The 18356-nt window shown below is 55.4% G+C and overlaps 1 protein-coding gene across 1 annotated transcript; it reads right to left on the bottom strand.

The window, feature by feature from the left end:
- Window positions 1–283: 283 nt before the first annotated feature.
- DDB1 (damage specific DNA binding protein 1) lies at window positions 284–18348 on the bottom strand. The gene is made up of 27 exons (XM_063333375.1): window positions 18192–18348; window positions 16822–16970; window positions 16586–16702; window positions 15142–15363; window positions 12073–12187; window positions 11879–11976; window positions 10416–10574; window positions 9933–10016; window positions 9643–9759; window positions 8662–8764; window positions 8419–8494; window positions 8230–8338; window positions 7888–8066; window positions 7628–7791; window positions 7428–7535; window positions 5970–6177; window positions 5703–5798; window positions 5409–5520; window positions 4709–4832; window positions 4195–4359; window positions 3690–3784; window positions 3361–3531; window positions 2553–2662; window positions 2174–2343; window positions 1746–1848; window positions 1245–1368; window positions 284–1084 (listed from the first exon to the last, which is right to left on the bottom strand). The coding sequence occupies exons 1-27, from the start codon at window positions 18250–18252 to the stop codon at window positions 1001–1003; spliced, it is 3423 nt and encodes a 1140-aa protein (XP_063189445.1). The 5' UTR covers window positions 18253–18348; the 3' UTR covers window positions 284–1000.
- Window positions 18349–18356: the final 8 nt, after the last annotated feature.

Raw genomic sequence — 18356 nt, 5'->3', positions numbered from 1 at the left:
AAACGCCGCCGCCGACCCGTTTCCACCAGGAGGGGAAACTAAAACTTTCTGGAAGTCAAAAAAAAAAAAGAGCCATAAAAATGCATCTGGAAAACAGACACGCGCCCCAGCACCTGCAGATTGATCCGCTGCCCCCCCCCCAACCCCGCACACACAACGCGGCTCTCGCCGGCACCGAGCACGGTTTCAACGTAGGGAACGTCTCCAAAATCCACCCTGGGGTCCCTCCGGCCGGCCGAGGACACGGCTCTGCACAGCGGGCATCGCCATGAGGAGACAGACCTTCCCTCTTGGACTACTTTATTTGGTAAAACTCAGAAACCAACAACTGATGGAGCTTCCCAGAATTTCCCTCCCTGAGCGAGCCACGGATCCTACGGAGAGGGGGAGAGAGAGAGAGATTGGAGCGGGCTTGTCCCGCTCGGCTTCCTCACCCCGAGGCGGAGAAATCCCCCCCGGCGCCTCCTCCGCACGTCCCACCAGCCCCAGACGACTCCTCCAGCCCTCGCCCTCCCGGAGGCAGCTTTGCTTCCTCTTCCAAAAAAACCCCCCCAAGGAATCGAAAAAGGATCCAAAAAACCGAAACCGAAGAAAATAAAATTAAAAACAAAAACAAAACAAAAAAAACCCCAAACCAAACCAAAGATACTAAAGACAACAAGTGAAGAGTGAATCCAGGCAAGGGCACCGCATCAGCCAAGCGCTATCGGTCGGTCACCCGAGGAGAGCGACCAGTGAAGCCCAGTTTGGGGTCAGCAGCCCAGTCCGCAGGATTTTGAATCCAAGCAGGCGATGACGTGGTGCCTGACCAACATCCCCCCCCCAAATCCCTAGCAAGCCGGCTCCCCCTTCCGAGACTCCTTCCCCCACGTCCCCTCGGGCAAGGGCCACCACCGCTGGTGTTCAGCGCAACCGGCCAGGGGTCCCCAAGCTGCCGGTGGGGACAAGATTCCCTTGCTTTAACGTGGAGGAAGGTGCTAGGGAACGACTCCGAATCCCGCTAATGGATCCGGGTCAGCTCCTCCACGATCTTTATCAGGTCGTCTACGGTGGCCTCCCTCTTCATGCCGCTGCCGTCATCGATCTGCAAAAGGAGAGAAAAAGGCATCGGAGCATGGAGACATCGGCGAGTGCTGAAGGACATTCCCAGACCTTCGCCTCGCAGGAAGGCGTGCGTTCAGGATGCCGGAGCCGGGTCCCCGCTGCTAATTTTGTCAGCTTAGGCCCTTCATGACCCATCTCACCTGCAAGTTTGCCACCACCTCCTGCATCTTGGGCCTGCTGATGTCCAGGAAGCTTTCAATCAGGTCGCCGTCAATGAATCCCGTCGCCGGTTCCGTCTTGCGTTCGGTGTGGAACGATCTCCAGGTGCCACAGTCAAGGAGCCGAATCCAACACGGAGTAACACCAGCCCCCGACTACGGCCGCACACGGCAGCCGTCCCAGACGGCATGAAAATGCGGCATCAGGAGGATCACGGAATTTGTGCCACATTTTTAGGGCGACCACAACGCCAGATTCATCCTCAAACCCTGCAAGACGGACCCCTCTCTACCGCAGGCGCCTTCTCTTTGAGAACGAAGCCCTGGGCACCTGGAAAACACACCACCACCCTTCTCCGGCTGATGTACGCTCCCACCAGAGCATCCCAAAAGAGCTAAATCCACGCCTGGCTCAGGCCAGATTCACAAGCCAGTCCCCAGCTTTGACTGGCACCAGCTCCTGACGGAACCACCAAAGGATATAAGGAATGCTCGATCTTGCCCACGCTCTTGATGACTTTATTCAGCCTGTTCTGCATGTCCAGGAGGAGGTTGTACCAGCTCTCCGACAGCGAGGTCACCAGTCCTGCAAAAGCCAAAAGGGAGGCGAAGGTTCAGAGCTCGCCCCAGGACGTCCCGGCAGCTCCCAGCAGGAAGCGACTGGAGTTGTGCTGGAAGCTGTTGTCTGGGAGGGCTGGGACAAGGAAAAATTTCAAAGAGAGCCAGAGCATTTTCCTCTCCTGGAAGCAAAGCAGAGAGAAAAGCGGGTTTCTGAGGGGAGTACGGCACAGAGCGCCACGCGACTGGGGAACAGAGAAGAACGGAGACACGAGGAAACCCCAGCCCGGGCTCGGCAGCAGGGAAGGGGACCTGTTCCCCTCCCGCTCAGCCTGGGGAACCCCGACCCTTACCAATCATGCCGTTGACTGTGCCGAAGAGAACCGAGCCCTGTGTCGGTGTGGACGTCTCGCCCAGGTTCTGCATGACCAGAGACCCATGACAGAATACGTTGACAAACTCTCCCAGGTGGGACAGCCCCACCTCCTGCAAGTGCTGGCGCTCCTCATCGGTCGTGGCCGCACTGAAATCCAAAGCATCCTGCTCAGTCTGTGCTGGGGGTGGGGGACACACATGAAAGCTTCCCCCACTGCTCCTCAGAGCTGGGCACGCTCCTCCCAGCTTTCCTGCCCGACACACACGCTTCTGTAGCTGTCGTGTGGAGACCAGAAGGTCCCATCGCCCCCCTGCCTCCCGTCACGCAGTGCCACATCCCTCTCGCAGCCAGCTCACCTGTCCTTCTGGCACACGAACAGATTGAAAGCGTTCTCTGCTCCCAAGAAATTGTCGTCGTCCAGGATCTCCACGGCACTCATCCAGTTTGGATTGAAGTCCCGGGCAATCTGGAAGGGGACAAGAGGAGATGCGGTGTGAGCAGATGGCCTGTCCTGTGAGCCAGCAACTTCATTCCACCCAACACCAACGTTCAGGAGCAAGGTGGGATCCAGGCTGTCCCTCTCTGCTCCATGAAGCAGCTGAGCAAAAGGCACAAAGTGCCTTCTGGAGATGGTCCTGGCCCAAGTGGCACTCGGACAATGCCAGGGCACTCTCTGGGCAAACGCAGACCAGCCCGTGCCAAAGCCGTTTCCAGAAACACTCCAACAATTTAAGCGCACAGATTGTCTCAGTGCTTGGTCCATCCCCCAGCGACGCTGCATTTGCTGACGGAGACACAGCTACAGCGGCACTAAAGCCATTCCAAGCGTACAACAGGCAGTCCAGATGGCAGCTCCCCACCCTGGCAGGAGCCAAGCACGCACCCAAAGCCTGCTCTTAGCGAGGCTGCTGATTCACTGCCCAGTTTCCTGGAAGCCTGGGGTTCCATCCCCTCCAGAAACCACAGGGATCTGTCTAAAAGCATGTCCAGGTGACATTGGTCTCGGTGCACAGCCCTACATCCTTGTCTTCAAAGGTCAAGGTGGGGTGAGCCAGGCTCCTTCTTGTATCACCTTAAACACTTTTCCCCCTGCCCAGAGCTATCGGAACAGGCAGCACGAGCTCTCGGCACCCCTTCGACCAAGACTATTCAACACATTGATACCTCCTCGAAGTTTCCTTCCATGGGCTTGTAGGCAAGGAGGAGGACAGACCGCATCAGGTCTCCCACAAGGATGAAGTCTCCCTTGGTCTTCAGGTAGAGCGCCATGATGTTGTTGTAATGGTTGCACTCCGTGCGCAGCTCTTTCTCTGCTGTCCACTCATACAGGCGCACCTGAAGGACGGGACACGGCTCTGAGCCAGCAGGGACACCCACGCCAGCCAGGACACGCTCCCCAACAGAGATGGGGGGGACCTGGCTGACATCCAGCACAGCCGGAGCAGCTCTAAAACACGCTCCCAAAACAAGGCGGGGTCTTGCGAGAGCCCTACCGTGCTGTTGATGCTGGCTAACAGCTTCCCATTGAACTCCACCATGGAATACACGGCCCCCTTCACCTCCTTCTCAGCCAGGCTCTGCAGCTTCCCTGGAATAAACCCACGCGCCACTCGGTTATTTGCCCTGCGCTCCCAAGGGGACAAGGCAAGGGGATACAGACGAGCTGCTCTGAACGTTGCTGCCCCTAGAAACTCTCCCAGAGGATCTGTGGGCAAGTGAGACAGGAGTGACGTGACAGCAGGGGCAGACGCACAGAAAGCGGATCCCAAAACCCAGTTCTGGTGAGGGATTCTTGGGCTTCTCTAGGAGACTGGGGGTGGAAAGGGAATGTGCTGCGATGGCCTGCAGGGGAGCAACAGCACCTGCAGATCCTGTCCGTGGGTGGCCGAGAGCAGCCCCCTCAGGGAAAAACTCTCCGCCTGCTACTGGGATGTGAGCTCTCTTGGGCCTGAGGAGCTCATCTCTCATCTCCCTCAAGCGGCCGGACCATGCTCTTACCATCAGAGTAGTGGAAGACAACGATGCGGCCCTGTTTGGGCTCTGCCTCCTCGGGATAGACCATGGCAGTGCCCACGATGAAGTAGGTGTTCGGATCCTTGCCAAGCTTGCAGGAGACCAGGCTGAGGGCGTACTCGTTTTGCAGGAACTGGTGGGCATGAAGCACTGTGCAAAGAGGGAAAGGCAGAAACAACTGTGTCCCTCCGGGTCCTGACAGGCGGCACCTCCACGCGTGGGGAGAGCGGCTGAAAACTTAAGACATGTCCAAGACGGCTGCCTGGAGATCCCTTCTCCTCTTCCCCACCACCACCTTGCACCATCAAAAACCCACTATGCCTCAAATTTATGGCCTGTGGCTGACAGTCCTCCAGGAAAAATGCTTTGCCTGAAGGAAACATGCAAGATCTGAGATCTTCACAAGCCTGCGATGATCACAAGTCTCAGACACACACTCCAGGCTTGTCCTGGAGGAGAAAACCAGACTAGGATATGGCCAAGCATTTGGGAGTGGTACCTTCGAAGGTGTGCTGATCTATGATGAGCAGGTTGTGCACCTCCACCTCCTCTCCGAAGGACGTCTCATGCGGCGCCGTGCTGCTGGAGAACAGCTTGCTGGTGCTCACGCTGCTGGACAAGGCCTAGGACACAGTAAGCTCCGTCACATCCTTGTGCTACTCGGCACATCCTCACTGGGATGGTGGCAACCAGAAGAATGAACGGGAGAGAAAGTGAAGAAAGGAGTTCCCTGGACCTGAGTAAAGGGACACACACCCTGCACCAACAGAGAGATGTGACACACACGACAGAGGTAGCACTCCTGAGGAACAGCATTTATAGAAGAGTTTATGCAGCGTTGTGGCTTCCACCAGAACTCCTGCCTCAAGGGGACTTGTGTTGGCATCCCCAGGAGGAGAAAACCACTTGAGACCGAACAGAAGCCTGTACGGGAGACTGAAGGAGCAGCACCCAAACCCAAAGGTGATGCGACAGAACAGTGAGCATGCCAAGGCTGCCGGGGAGCAGCACAGAGGGCCCTTCACACCACCACGGCGAGATCTTACCACCCCATCTCCTCCCAGGCTGCCAAAGGGAGAGCTTGCACTCAGAGCTTTGGAAGAGAAGAGTGTCAAGGATGATCTGCATCACGGTTTGGCCTGAGGAACTACCATAACCACGGCCCAGAGCTCAGGGGCGATCCAGCAGCTACCCCTCACCTGGGTGCTGGCGCTGGGTCTGAGCGCAGTGGTGCCTCCACTGGCATCCTGCACCTCGATCCGACTCGAGAGCACGCCGAAACACTGCGATACCTCTTGGTAGCAGATCTTCCTGCGGGAAAAACAAGGCTGTGTGGGTAGGAGGCCACTCCAAGGAGAGCACAAAGGCTCTGGAGATAGCAAGAGACTCGCCCAGACTGCTCTCAGCTCAGAATGCTGTCTCCCCGCAACCTCACCCCACGCAGCAGAGCACGGACCCTCGAAAGCCAGGCTCCCTCCTCCTCCTCAGCTCACCTGGGCGATTCATAGAGGGGAACCGTGCGGATGTGCAGCTTCTGGATCTCGTCGATGGTGCCAATTGTCAGGGTGCTGTTATTGGCCAACGCCAAGCTGCGTGGGGAAAAAAAGCCCCAAACACACAAACAATAACACTTATAAGGTGGGGGGTGCAGCAAGAACGCCCCTCTCCTCCACGTCCCTCAAAACTGCTGATCCCAGGATCCCGTTGCAGAGTCCAAACCTCCCCCAGCCCGTGTCACACCAGGCAAGGTGCAGGCTCACCTGTCCGGATAGCCATCCGAGTTGAGGGGGCACATGTAGTTCACCTCTTTCAGGTTGACGTTGGAGAAGACCAGCTTGTGGTTGCTGCTGTAGATGACGGTGGGGCGGTCGGAGCAGGCAAACACGTTGGTGGTGGAGAGAGAGCGGAAAGTCCTCAGGACGGTGGGCTGGGTCCCAAGCGTCACCTTCTTTCGGTCACTCAGCAAGCCTGCAGGAAAGGAGCACCGGCGTCGGGAGCTGCCGCAACGGAGCTCGCAAGAGCAGGACGGCAGAGCACAACGCGGCCGCAACGTCTTGGGAAGAAATCAGTGTGGGTGAACGCGTCCTGCTGTCAGCATCAATCTCCTTTCTCCAGAGTCCGCTGGAGAAATCCACCACCTCCCAGTGCCACAGTCCCACCTGAGCGTGGCCCCGAGTAAGAGACAGACTGTAAATTCCCTGACGAAGGGCTGAAGGCCCTCCAAGCCTTCAACGGAACGCCTCAAACACTCGCAAGGAAATGAACAATGCAGGCCTGACATTCAAAGAACTGATAAGGCTCCCAGGCCTGGAAAAGCAGCGGGAGGACTGTCTTGTGAAGCCAAGATAGTTCTGCCACTCGTGTGGTGAGCTTGCTAGTTCTCTGTTGTCGAGGCCATTGTGTCCGATAAGTGACTTTTGCTTCATTACCCACGAAATGCATATGCAAGCGCACACCCCTGCGTATGCTAATGCAGATTATAGAGATCACGCTAAACATTTATGATTATGGCACTCTTCTCTCCACCCAAATCATGCTACACGTCACCTGGGAGAAGGAAGAAACCCGAGAGAAGGCTGTCCTTGGCAAGGGGGACGGACCGTGCTAACTCAGCAAACATAAAAGGGGAAAATAAGTGCCCCTAGGGGGGGAATAAAGAAGAAACAAAAGACGACGATTGTGCCTGGAAAGATTTTTCCCAAGAAAGATTATGCCTGGGAAGATTCCCTGAAAAAGAGGCTGGAACCAGGACCGGTGATCTCTTTATCTCTGTCGTTTTCTCTACCTTCTTTCTCTATCCCTCTGTTTCTCTTTTCTCTTAGAGTTGTTAAGTAACGACCTCAAGTATCGCTTGCTGTAAGTTGTCCTATACCTGTTGTTAAGTAACACAATGCGTACCTCACCACTCGCCATAAAATTTGTCATATACCTAACCAACTAGGGGGGACTTGTTAAGACCGGTACTAATCATTTTGGGAAACTCATCAATGTTTGTATACGGACCCTGAGATTTATCTCCCCTTAGTCCGCACCGTTGGGGATTTATGAATCTGAGTCACTTACCCCCCCTCTTTCCTGAGAGTGGGACGTGACACCCTGCCACGGTGAGAAAGCAAGAGAGATCTCTCCAGAAGGGTGGAAACATGTCAAGCAAGTAAGAGGGCACGAGTCCAGCTGCCCTCTCCAGCAGCCCGCTCAGTGCTAGCCCCTGTAGTCACCTGTCTCCAGGCTGAGCCCAAAGTAGAAGAGAGCTCCGTCCCCCAGGGCACACAGAAGGTAATGGCTGCTCTCGAAGGTCGTCATCAGGATGGAGCGAGGGATAATTTCTGTGGGGAGCAGAAGAGAAGGCTGACGTCACTCACGACTCAGGCAGGTCGGTGAGCGCTGCCACCACCCAGGAGCCCTGGGGGAGCCCTACCTCCTCCCAGCATCTCTTTGTGCAGCAGCTCAAACGAAGGCAGCTTTAGGATGCGGGCAGAGATGTCGGTCCAGAGCCCGATTGCACACAGCGGGGACATGCCGTTAGTGTCCCCCAAAGGGGTGATGTCCAGGCAGGCAACTTCATGCTCCATTTCCGTGCAGCTGGCAGGAAGGGGGAAGCAGACAGAGGTGTCAGTCTTGAGCCCAAAAACAAGAAGAGGCTGAGAGCCATCGGGCCACGATGAAACATGCACCCACCTGATCTGCCTGAGCTCCTGGGGTCGGATCTCCAGGTAGTACAGGGCTCGTCCCACAGCCACCACCACCTGGTTACTGTTACAGGAAGCCACGCTGATGTTCTTTCCGTTGGGCTCTTTCCACTCGCTCACCAGGGCTTTGGGCTCCTGACTAACCAGTCTCACAGAGGCAGAGGTGATCTGGGGAAAGAGAAGACCTCTGCTCAGAGCCAGAACACCACCTCCCTTCTGACATCGGCCCAGGGAAGTACTGCAGCCCCTGCCGCTGACAAGCGGCACAGATCTGTTAGCCCCACAGTTAGTAAGGACAGAGATACCTGCGTTTGCCTAGACCTGGCATTACCTGGATCAGTTGCTGATGTGCCACATTGCCGCAGAAGAAAGTCTGCTGATCATCCACAAACCCTGTGAGCTCTGTCTCTTCTACCTCCTCTCCATTTAACATAAGGACCCTGAACGGGAAAGGGAGCTCCTGTTATGCCACGCTCCAACACGTGGCTGAGAGCCTGGCTCAGCCGTAACCCCACCTTACCTGGTCTGGCCAACAAAGGATAGCACCAACGTATTGTCGGTTTCACGATGAGAGTCCGACCTCAGGGGCCACAGGCCTGCAACAGAGAGAGGCCACATTTGCTCACAGCCAATATTCCCAGAGCTGGTGGGTGGCGAGTCCCCTGTCCCACCCCCCAACCTCCGTCAGTGCACACGATGTGTCCCCACTGGGCCCTTACAGGCTGTGGAGGTTGAATTTGGCAGCACTGAAGAGCTCACTCACCTTTAATCCCCGGCAAGTCAATGCTGGCGTGCTCATGAATCCCAATGCCATTCCGGATAATGCGCAGTGATCCCTCTTTAAATGCGCCCGAGCACGTGACCAGCTGGAGGAAGAGCAGAAGATCTTTACCAGCCGTTGCTGGGAAGCTTCCCCATTCCTCCTTGCGGTGACGGGTTCAGGGGAAGATCACAGAACCACACAGAATCCCAGACTGGTGGGGGTCGGAAGGGCCCTCTGGAGATCACCCAGTCCAGCCCCCTGCCAGAGCAGGGTCACCCAGAGCAGGGGGCACAGGAACGCGTCCAGGCGGGTTTGAATGTCTCCAGAGACGGAGACTCCCCCACCTCTCTGGGCAGCCTGTGCCAGGGCTCTGCCACCCTCACAGCAAAGAAGTTCCTCCTCGTCTTGAGATGGAACTTCCTATGGTCAAGTTTGTGCCCGTTCCCCCTTGTCCTGTCCCTGGGCACCACTGAGAAGAGCCTGGCCCCATCCTCCTGACACCCCCCCTTTCAGTATTTACAAGCCTTGATAAGGTCCCCCCTCAGTCGTCTTTTTTCCAGACTGAAGAGACCCAAATCCCCCAGCCTTTCTTCATCAGAGAGATGTTCCCGTCCCCTCAGCATCTTGGTAGCCCTTTGCTGTCCCCTCTCCAGCAGTTCCCTGTCCCTCTTGAACCGGGGAGCCCAGAACTGGACACAAAAGATGGGACACCCATCTTCTCCACTTCTCAGAGGAAAATTTTGGGCAGCTGATCCTTCCCCATCGCACAAAAACAACCCCTTCCTTGTGAACAGGGGTATCTAAGAATTAGCCACCCCGCTCATTCCACTCTTCATTGTAAGACCTCAAGCCCATCCCTGCACCTGGATAAGACTTTGAGATGCTCCAATAAATGGTTTGTAGTCTTTTCCTTCCATAGACAACCCACGCATACACCTGGCATCCCCAGCACTGAGAGGAGAAAGGCAGAATCAACGTTACCTGCCCTTGGCCTTGTCTTTCCAGGTCCACCACGCACATGTCAACGATGGGACCGAGATTAGTGAAGGTCTCCATAGCCACTACGTAGGAGCCCTGCTCGTTGCTGTCCACGTTGAGCTATGAATAAACGCGATTATTAGCTTTCAACAAGCAAGACCAAGAAAGGGTGTAGGGCAGCCAAGAAAAATGGCAAATCGATCCACATACACTTCTCAAGGCCGTGACGAAAATAAATATGTACAAAATCCTGTCTGAACACACAACTAAGCCAGAAGGCGGCTGCCACGTACCTTCACAAGCTGGGAATCCCCAAGCCGAGAGCCGACAAACACAACTCCATTGTCCAGGTAGGTCAAGCACTCCGCAATGGATGTCTGGGAATTGAGAAGATGAACCACCGTTAGCACGAAAACGGCCCTGCCATACCCCGCAAGCACCGCTCCTGAGCTGCAGCCCCACAGGAAGACCCTGGGCACTGGAGGGGAATTTAATCCCTTTACAAAAGCCACAGAGAATCCAAGCTTCTCCCAGGGACAGCACACAAGCACCAGGCAAAAACCTGGGAAGATGGTGTCAACTTTCAAGTGCCTCAATAGGGAATTTCCCAGCATCTGACAGTTCAGAGCTGTGACAACTGTGAAATATCACCCCATCCCAGGCTCCAAAAGAGACACCGTTCCTGCCACTCCGCTCTCAGCGGAGCATTTCCAGCCTGCGGAGCCTCCCAGCCCCGCGGTGAGAAGCAACAGGGACAAAATGTGGCCGAGTCCTACCTCGCCGAGCAATTCCACACGCAGGTCCTTCAAGGTGACAGTGCCATCCATCTGTTCCTCCTTCTCCAGAAGCAGCATGAAGAGGCGTCCTTCCATGTCTCCCAGCAGGTAACGGGACCCATTGGGATCCACACGGTTGTGGCACACAATCGTACTTTGCTGCAGGCAAAAGAAGGGGGAATTTTTAGGAACCCGTAGAAACAGCCCCAAACGGCCAGCTAGCGAGGGAATAACCACATCCGCAGCGCACCAGCTGCCGGCTGTAACCACAGCAGAGTCCTGCTTCTCCCGCGTACAGGGCCGGATTCGCCCTTCAACAAACCGCCTCAGCGAACACAACCTGAATCTGTGCTCAAACAGTCTCAACTTTTGGTCAGCAGGAACCGTCTCCTCACATTCCTACATTAAAATCGTCGCTAGCTTGTTCACAGCCCAGGAAAGATGCCAGCAAAAAGCCTGTTTTCCTAACACTGGGCCTTCCACAAACGCTATTTGGGACCTGCAGGGCTCCAAGCCTCCGGCATCTCCGGACCCAAGCTCTGCTGACCTTTTGCTCTGTGCGGTGGGGTGCTGCCTGGCCTCCTGTCAACATAGTTGGTTTTGGTTTAAAAATCCTGATCTTGCAGATCTTTATTGTATGCAAACATCCCCCCGGCCTCGAGCACAGATGTGCCTGCGCTCCGCTTGCGGGTCAAGGCCCAGATCTGTATCTCAGCAGAGCAAAGGCGACTCGCTCCGCCTGCTCCGATATAACAGAGCCCCATCAGCAGCCTGAGAGCCCGTAGGCATTCAGGCAACGATATTAGTATTTCTTTACCCAAGATTTATCCCTCTTTTCTAGCCCGTCATTATTTCCAGCTTAAAAGGACCTTTTGATCGTAGCTCAAGCCCTCTGTCGGCCCCGAGCAGCACCTCAGCCATGACATTTGTGCTTCCTGCACCATTTAAATGTGGGAACTGGCCCGTCCCTCCGACAAAAACCACAAGCTCAACTTCTGTCACAAACTCTGTTAAGTCTTTTTTCCTTTGAACAAGTGCCCCAATCATACACCGGTGGACTCAAGTCTCCAAGGGGCTCATTCATATCTTCTGCTGCCTGAACTGAAGCAGGCTCCGACCTGGACCCATGCCCAAACCACGCACTACCTCCTAATTAATCCCTTTCTCCGGGGCCCAACAAGATTTCAGCTTTATTGCACCATTTCCGAGTGCTCCACAGAGCTGCCACTGGTACAAGGATCACATACATCCCTCAGTCCCCCAAAAACCAGACCAGGCATCGTGTGAAACACCCACACTCACCAAACCTCTGGGAGTAACTGGCCCTATTAGGCTACGCTTGGAGACAAGAGCAGTTTAAATTCTAGACTACAAGAAGCCCAATGCCCTACCAGTGCTCTGAGAGACGCCTGGGATCGGAGGAATTACACGGGATGCATTTCTAGATCCCAGTAGTCACTCACCTTGATGATAGGTGGAGCTATAGCTAGATATTTATCTCCGTTGTGGTAGGTGATAGACTCCTGCCCAATGATGATCGCGCCTCCAAAAGGCTCCGGCACTGTGCAGGGGAGAAGAGAAATGTCTTGTTAAAGAACCCGTGCAGCACAATTGAGAAAGAAATGGGAGGGAAGATCTTGTAGAAAGAAGGACCAACCTGCAATGACCATGGAGGCTTCAGCCTCTACGTTCTCCTGTTTCCAAGGGCCTTTGTTAAACTCCTTCTCGCGCAGGGACACCTCGTACGTCTTGACGTGGCGACCCTGAGGGTCCTGAAAGAGAAGGCACAAACGATGACGTGCGTGGATGACAGCCCCACGTGCACAGCAAGAGGCTCCGGAGGCACAGCAACCTGCGAAGCCAGGAGACTCCACCTCATCTCCTGCAAGAGCACCATCACCAGCGAGCTGCTGAGGCTTCCCACCCTGCCCACCTCCTCCTCGGTCTCCCTCCAACCACACGTGTGTCTCAACAGACACCCGCTACCGTTCTCCCTAACTTTATCCACAGGCAGAACAACCTTGGAATAAATCCCTGCGCAAAAAAAAAAACAAAACAAAAGACTGGAAATTATTTTTGCATTTTTTATACAAGGGATTTTCTGGGACTCGTATTCATCTGACGCACAGCTCTACAAATCTGGGCATGAGCGGCATGACGCGATATCGCCACCGCCTCCAGTTCCAGCAAGGCGTTCAGGAATTCAGCTCTGCTGTAGCGGCGAAGGCGCCAGAGCAGCTGAGCTCCCATCTCCATGTTCCTCCGGCCTGGTTTCCTGAGGAAACGTAATCTGCTTGTCAAATAATCCCCCGACGGCTCGGCCGTTCCAGTAATTCCTAGCCCAGTGGGCAATTTCAACCAAGCCTGACGCACACAGAGGTCTCCGAGGCAGAGCATCCACAACGGCTTCACCGAAATACGCGGGGGGTGGAGAAGAGGCCCCCAAAATCAGCTCCCCACTACTGGAAAGGGGGTCTACGCTAAGAAGCGCTTGGGAACCCACACGGGGAAAAGACGTACGAGCACCCAAAGCACAGAGAGGGCTTTGAACGTAACCCTCCGACCAATTTCATGTCTCAAAAGCTAAGGCGAGGCTCTAAATCACAGGGAACCAGGTTTCCTTAGTCACGTTGTTCATAGAACTACTTAAAAAGGACCATTCATCTTTTTATTTATTATGCCTCGCCGCTTTCCAGATCTGAGCACAAGCGTTTTTTGCCTCCCTGTAGCCATCAGCTCTGCAAACAAACACTGGCAGGAAAGCTGGGCACCTCCAGGCTCACCCCTGACAGCCTCTGCCACTCGGAAAACATCCTCACTGACGGCGCTCCGGAGCCTGATGTCCTGGCGAGAGCCAGGGGTGCAGCACCAAGAGAAGGAAAAAGCAGCACCGGCTGCGAGAGAAGGGGAAGCCAGGAGGAGAAATAGCTCTGGGCGGAGGAGAAAGTCGAAGTGGGGTTGTTAAAATGGAGGCAGAGGAGTCAATAATGAACCTTTTGACATTTCTAGACCTTTTTACCCCACACCGCAGCAGCTCTCGAGCTTTTTTCTTTTTACGAACTTCCCCTTTTTGTGGTATCTTCCGCCGGTTTCAGAACTACGCAAAAAATTAGCTCAGACACGGCGCTTCTATTCCGTCCAAATCCTGTGATAATGATTAATAAATTGAGAAGGAATCAAAAGCAGCAGCTTGGGAACGTTCCCCTCTCCACACACACGCAAGTCAGACACCCGGGGACCGAAACAAAGCCAGAGTTTTATGTAAGGCCCAATGAGTCAGAGAGAACTTGCATCTCGCTCCTGCTGCTAGGATAAAAATCGCATTAAGAGTGTTAAGACGTGGAGCAAGCTATTAATTTACTCTTTATTCATAGAATACCTGTTTATAACGAACGAACCATTAACAGGTTTGCTCTGATTTAATCTGTAAAGACGTCAGATTTGCAGATAACACCTTTTTTATTCGCTGACTACATGGGATGACCTTTAAAAGCTCCTTTGATGACCTTAAGGCTCCTCCTTTACGATGCTCTCGAGCACCGAGTGGAAACTGTTGCGCTCCTGTCCAGACCCTGACCCCGAATCCAAGAGTTTGTCCAAATCGCCATCCTTTCGTGCCTCAGTTTCCCCAGCACGCAGCAGCAATGGTACTAATCGAACCCACGGGTACGCTCGGCGCTTTTCAGAGCGGCCTATCATCACTGCTAGGCTTCCTGGCTTTGGGGAAGTCACCCACGCAGCAAACCAAACCCAGAAATACACAGCAACGCTGAAGAGAGCACGCTGGCATTTGTTCAGGTGACAAAGGCGAGCACCAGCTACGCACAGGGCAGGGGAATAGGACCCTCCTGACATGGGGGCACCTGGGCTGCCCTCCCAACCCCTAGTTACGTGGTGACAAAGTCATTTCCCCCCCCCGCCCCGTCTCTACTGAGTAACTGGCAGGGGGGTTCAACAGCACCCACCCCTCTTAAAAATAATAATAGTGGCTTTTGAAAATAGGTGGGGAATAATCAAGCCACTGCTGCCACATAATTAGTAGCTCTCATAGTACGAGTTTGCCACTAAGAGCTACGCTGAAGCTGAACTAAATTCACACCAGATCCTGTGCTGCCGTCCCAGGAGCTTTTAGCCAGGCCCGACTTTGACAAAGCAAAGATAATCCCTCGCTCAGATAACACAGCAAAGGCTCTTTGGTTCACAATCAGCATTTAGAGAAGGGCTACAAACCCTGCCTCTGTGAGGACCCAGGTGATAGGAGAGGTTATGGCCCCTCTTTACACTCCTGGAGTGGCCTCACAAATACCAAACAAGACATACCGCCTTTTTTTTTAAGGGGAAGACTCTAATCTCGCAGGAAACAACTGACTCTGGCTCTAATCCACCTGTTCAGCACTTGCTGGAAAGGCCCACGAGCTCCTCCTGAGTGTTTAAACAAGGAACCAGTCCCATCTAAGCACCAGCTGCCCAGCTTTCCTGTGAGAGAGTGTGGATTCCTCTCTCCCAGAAATGGAAAAAAAGCAGCACAGAGGCACATGGACTTTCCTCGGCTACACAATGACCTGCAGGAGCCAGAACCGTCCCTCGCTCTGCCCAAAGCACCGCCTTCCGTGGGTTCCAGGACACTGACGCTGCTCCAAGCCCTTTGGAAGACCTTTAGAGACCTTGGCTAGTGTGCCAGCAATCTCCAGCACCCTCCACCCGAGTCACCAAATCGACAAGGTACCTGGTAGACGAAGCAGATGGTGGGAGCCTGACAGCCGTAGAGAAACTTCACGTCGATGACTTGGAGCTCTTCCAGGCGGATGTTAAAAGCCTTTAACTCCTTGTTCTCCCGGTCCAGGGGAATGACCTTGAAGAGGCCATCATAGAGCCGCAGGCCGATCATCCGGCACTCTGGGTCGATGATGCCGATGATGCCGGTCTCTGAAGGACGGCCGATGCGATCCTGAGCAAGAGATCCGCAGAGAAGGGAAAAAGAAAGGGCGATTAGCGTCAGAGAAAGATCCCCTTGTGGGACTCGAGAATAGTAGGTACAAGAGTTCGACTTCTACAACTCCCTGCCCACCTCCCAACAGGCTTTAAAACACTGTCTGGCAAGCCAAAGGCGACTTGGCCATCTCCTGCCTCAAGCAGCAGGCCCTTTCCAGCAGCGAAGCTGGCAGAGCTCCCACAGCACACACTTTCTCTCTCCCAGGAACCAGGCGCTCTGGGATCAGATCCTGCAACTGTTTTTCTAATCCCAACTCTCTACTGAATGACCTCGGAGAAGCCCCATCGCTGGCCCGCGCCTCCGCTTTGTTGCTGGCAGAGAGCGCTGCTCCCCGCTGCTGTGAAACGCTTTGATATCCATGACCAAAAATCACCCTACAGAAATCCAACCCCGTTATCAGCTTCCACAGCTCCCTCAGCGTTACTCGGCACGAGGCGATATCAGTATCTCCATACGGCACGAGGCAGAACCGTGGCACGGGAAGATTAAGGACTTTTACCCCAACACACTAACAGGTTACTGCCAGGGCATGGCCACCTACATCTCCCGCCTGTAACCCCCTGCTCGGCTCCACCAACAGCACGTCAGCAGAAGCTCAGTGCCTGGAAACAGATGGAAGATATTTTGGCTTGACAAGGCGACGGAAATCATTCGGCTAACGACTAACATAAAGCCAAAGAGAGATGCGCATTTCTGACCTGCTCAGAAGGTGTGATTTTAGTCCACATAAAACAGAACAAAGGAGAACAGCTACGATTACTAACAATGTTGTATGGCCACGATGGTGAGAGTAACTTCAGCAGTCATGCTTCTGGTATGCAGCGAGTAGAGACCAGCCGCAAAATACATTTCCCAAGGAAAATTCCACTTTACATTGAGTTTTGAGCACTAATTCTCGATACTGCAGGAGTATCGCAGATTAACCTTATTATTCTGCAAACTACCCCGTCGGGAGACAGCTGTAGCTGTGTCCTCAGTTCTTGAGTCTGAGCCTGCAGGCAAAAACCTCTGAAAGTAACAGCAGCAGCAGATGAACCACATCAGAGCCAGTGGTAGACAAAGAATCATAAATAACAAAGCAGAAAACCATCACACAGGCTCACCCTCATCACTGGCACAGTAAAACCATCCCCAAGGAAGGGAATTCGCCCCTTCCAGGTGCTGCAGCTTCACTCACCTGCACGTTGCCGTGAGCACGGGTTATGATATCAATGCTGTCCCCGTTCTGCTTGTACTCCAGGATGCAGGCGTTATACTTGGCTGTCAGGATGAACAACAAATCCTTGCTCTCCCCCTGCGAAAGCAGAGCGGCGGCGTGTCTTCAGGAGGGTGTCACATCCAGCGGCCCCGGAGTACCCGTGCCTGTCCTCCCCGCCAAGCTGGCCAGCAGCCCCCTCCCCGCAGCGCACCCACCTTGGGGCGGAAGAGCTCCATGACGGCGGTCTTGCCGTACATCCCCACCTCCTTGACGGGCCGCAGCCCCTCCGCTGTCACCACATAGATCTCCAGTCGCGTGTTCTTGGCGATCAGCAGGTTCAAATCCTCTGCCGAGGTGAAGTGTCCTGGGAAACGGGGAGAAGGAATCACCGTTGAGCCACAAAGAAGCGACGAGGTGGCACACTGGGGTGCTCTCACTGAACAACCTGCAGGAGCCTGGTGATTTTGGGGAGTCTGGCCTGCAGCCCCACAGCCTCACCCCGAGCACACACCTCCCTGTGGCACCCCAAAACCCCAGCACCTTCCTCCTGCAACACCCGGCCCCCTCAGCAACCACCTTCCCCCAGCTCTGAGCTCCTGTCTTTCCAGAGTAAATCCCATTCCTGAGGGCCCTTTCCCCTACACCCCCTCTCCGAAATACACTGCGACACCCCAAAACACCTCACAATAAGGGAAAACACAGAGACAGAGATCCCCACCACCCCTCCCTGCAGCACCCCAACCCTCTACTGCTCTGTAACCCCCCCCAGGAACCCCACTTCGCCCCCACATGCCAAAACCCCACCGAGCTCTCAGAAACACTCAAGCCCGGCCCGGATCCCCCAGAGAAACCTCACTGCACCCCCAGCTCCCCCCCAGCACCCTCAATGCACCCCCAGTGCCCCACGGCACCTCCATGAACCTCAACACGTCCACACTGCCCCACAGCACCCCCCTAAGAAACTCAAGACACCCCCAGGTCCCTCAATACCTCCCAGCACCCCCAACAAACCTTTAAGGCCCCCCAGCTACCCTTGGTGCCACACAACAAGCCAAGGAACATCAGGGTGCCCCCAGGGCCCCCAGTGCTCCCGCAGCCCCTCTCAGATCCCCCCACACCTCAGCACACCCCAAGGCACCACAGTGCACTCACAGGCTCCCCCCCAGACCTCAGGGAACCCACTGGCTTCTCCCCAGTGCCCCACAACTCCCCCCAGGGGCCTCAGCACCCCCCCAAACGCCCCACAACTCCTCTAGGTGCCTCAGCACCCCCACAGTGCCCCACAAGCTCCCCAAGGGCCTCAGCACACCCCCTCAGTGCCCCACAACCCCCTCAAAGGCCTCAGCACGCCCTCAGGGCCCCACAACCCCCCCAGAGACCTCAGCCCCCGCATGGGCCCCAGTGCCCCCCAGCCCCCCGGTGCCCCGCAGACCCCCAGGAACCTCAACATCCCTCCAGCCCCACGGTGTCCCCCAGGCACCCCTGCGTCCCCCCAGCGTCCCGCAGACCCCCATCACCCCCACAGGCCCCGCCGCCCCCGTTAGGCCAAGGGGTCCTGGCGCCGCCCCCCCGCCGCCGCCGGTACCGGTGACACAGCCGTTCACGGCCGTCGGCTTCTGCGCCGTCACAACGTAGTTGTAGGACATGGCGGCGGCGGGCGGGGGCCAGGGACCAGGAGGCCGGAGCGGGACCGGGGCAGGACGCGGCGCGCAGCGGGAACGGGGCCTGGCGCGGCCTCTCCGCCGCCGTC

The sequence above is a fragment of the Chroicocephalus ridibundus genome, chromosome 4 (assembly GCF_963924245.1).
Source record: "Chroicocephalus ridibundus chromosome 4, bChrRid1.1, whole genome shotgun sequence".
In the NCBI taxonomy this organism is placed as follows: Eukaryota; Metazoa; Chordata; class Aves; order Charadriiformes; family Laridae; genus Chroicocephalus; species Chroicocephalus ridibundus.
Note: the sequence above shows the minus strand (reverse complement) of the source record. Positions and strands in the feature narration are given on the sequence as shown.

Bases quoted from the DNA above. Each gene is read 5' to 3' on its own strand.
- DDB1 (XM_063333375.1), bottom strand. From the start codon at position 18,252: ATGTCCTACAACTACGTTGTGACGGCGCAGAAGCCGACGGCCGTGAAC. The intron at 15,364-16,585 runs GTGAGTGAAGCT...TCTCTTGCTCAG, and splicing joins GTGCTCACGGCAACGTGCAG to GATCGCATCGGCCGTCCTTC. The intron at 9,760-9,932 runs GTACGTGGCAGC...GTTTATTCATAG, and splicing joins GGGATTCCCAGCTTGTGAAG to CTCAACGTGGACAGCAACGA.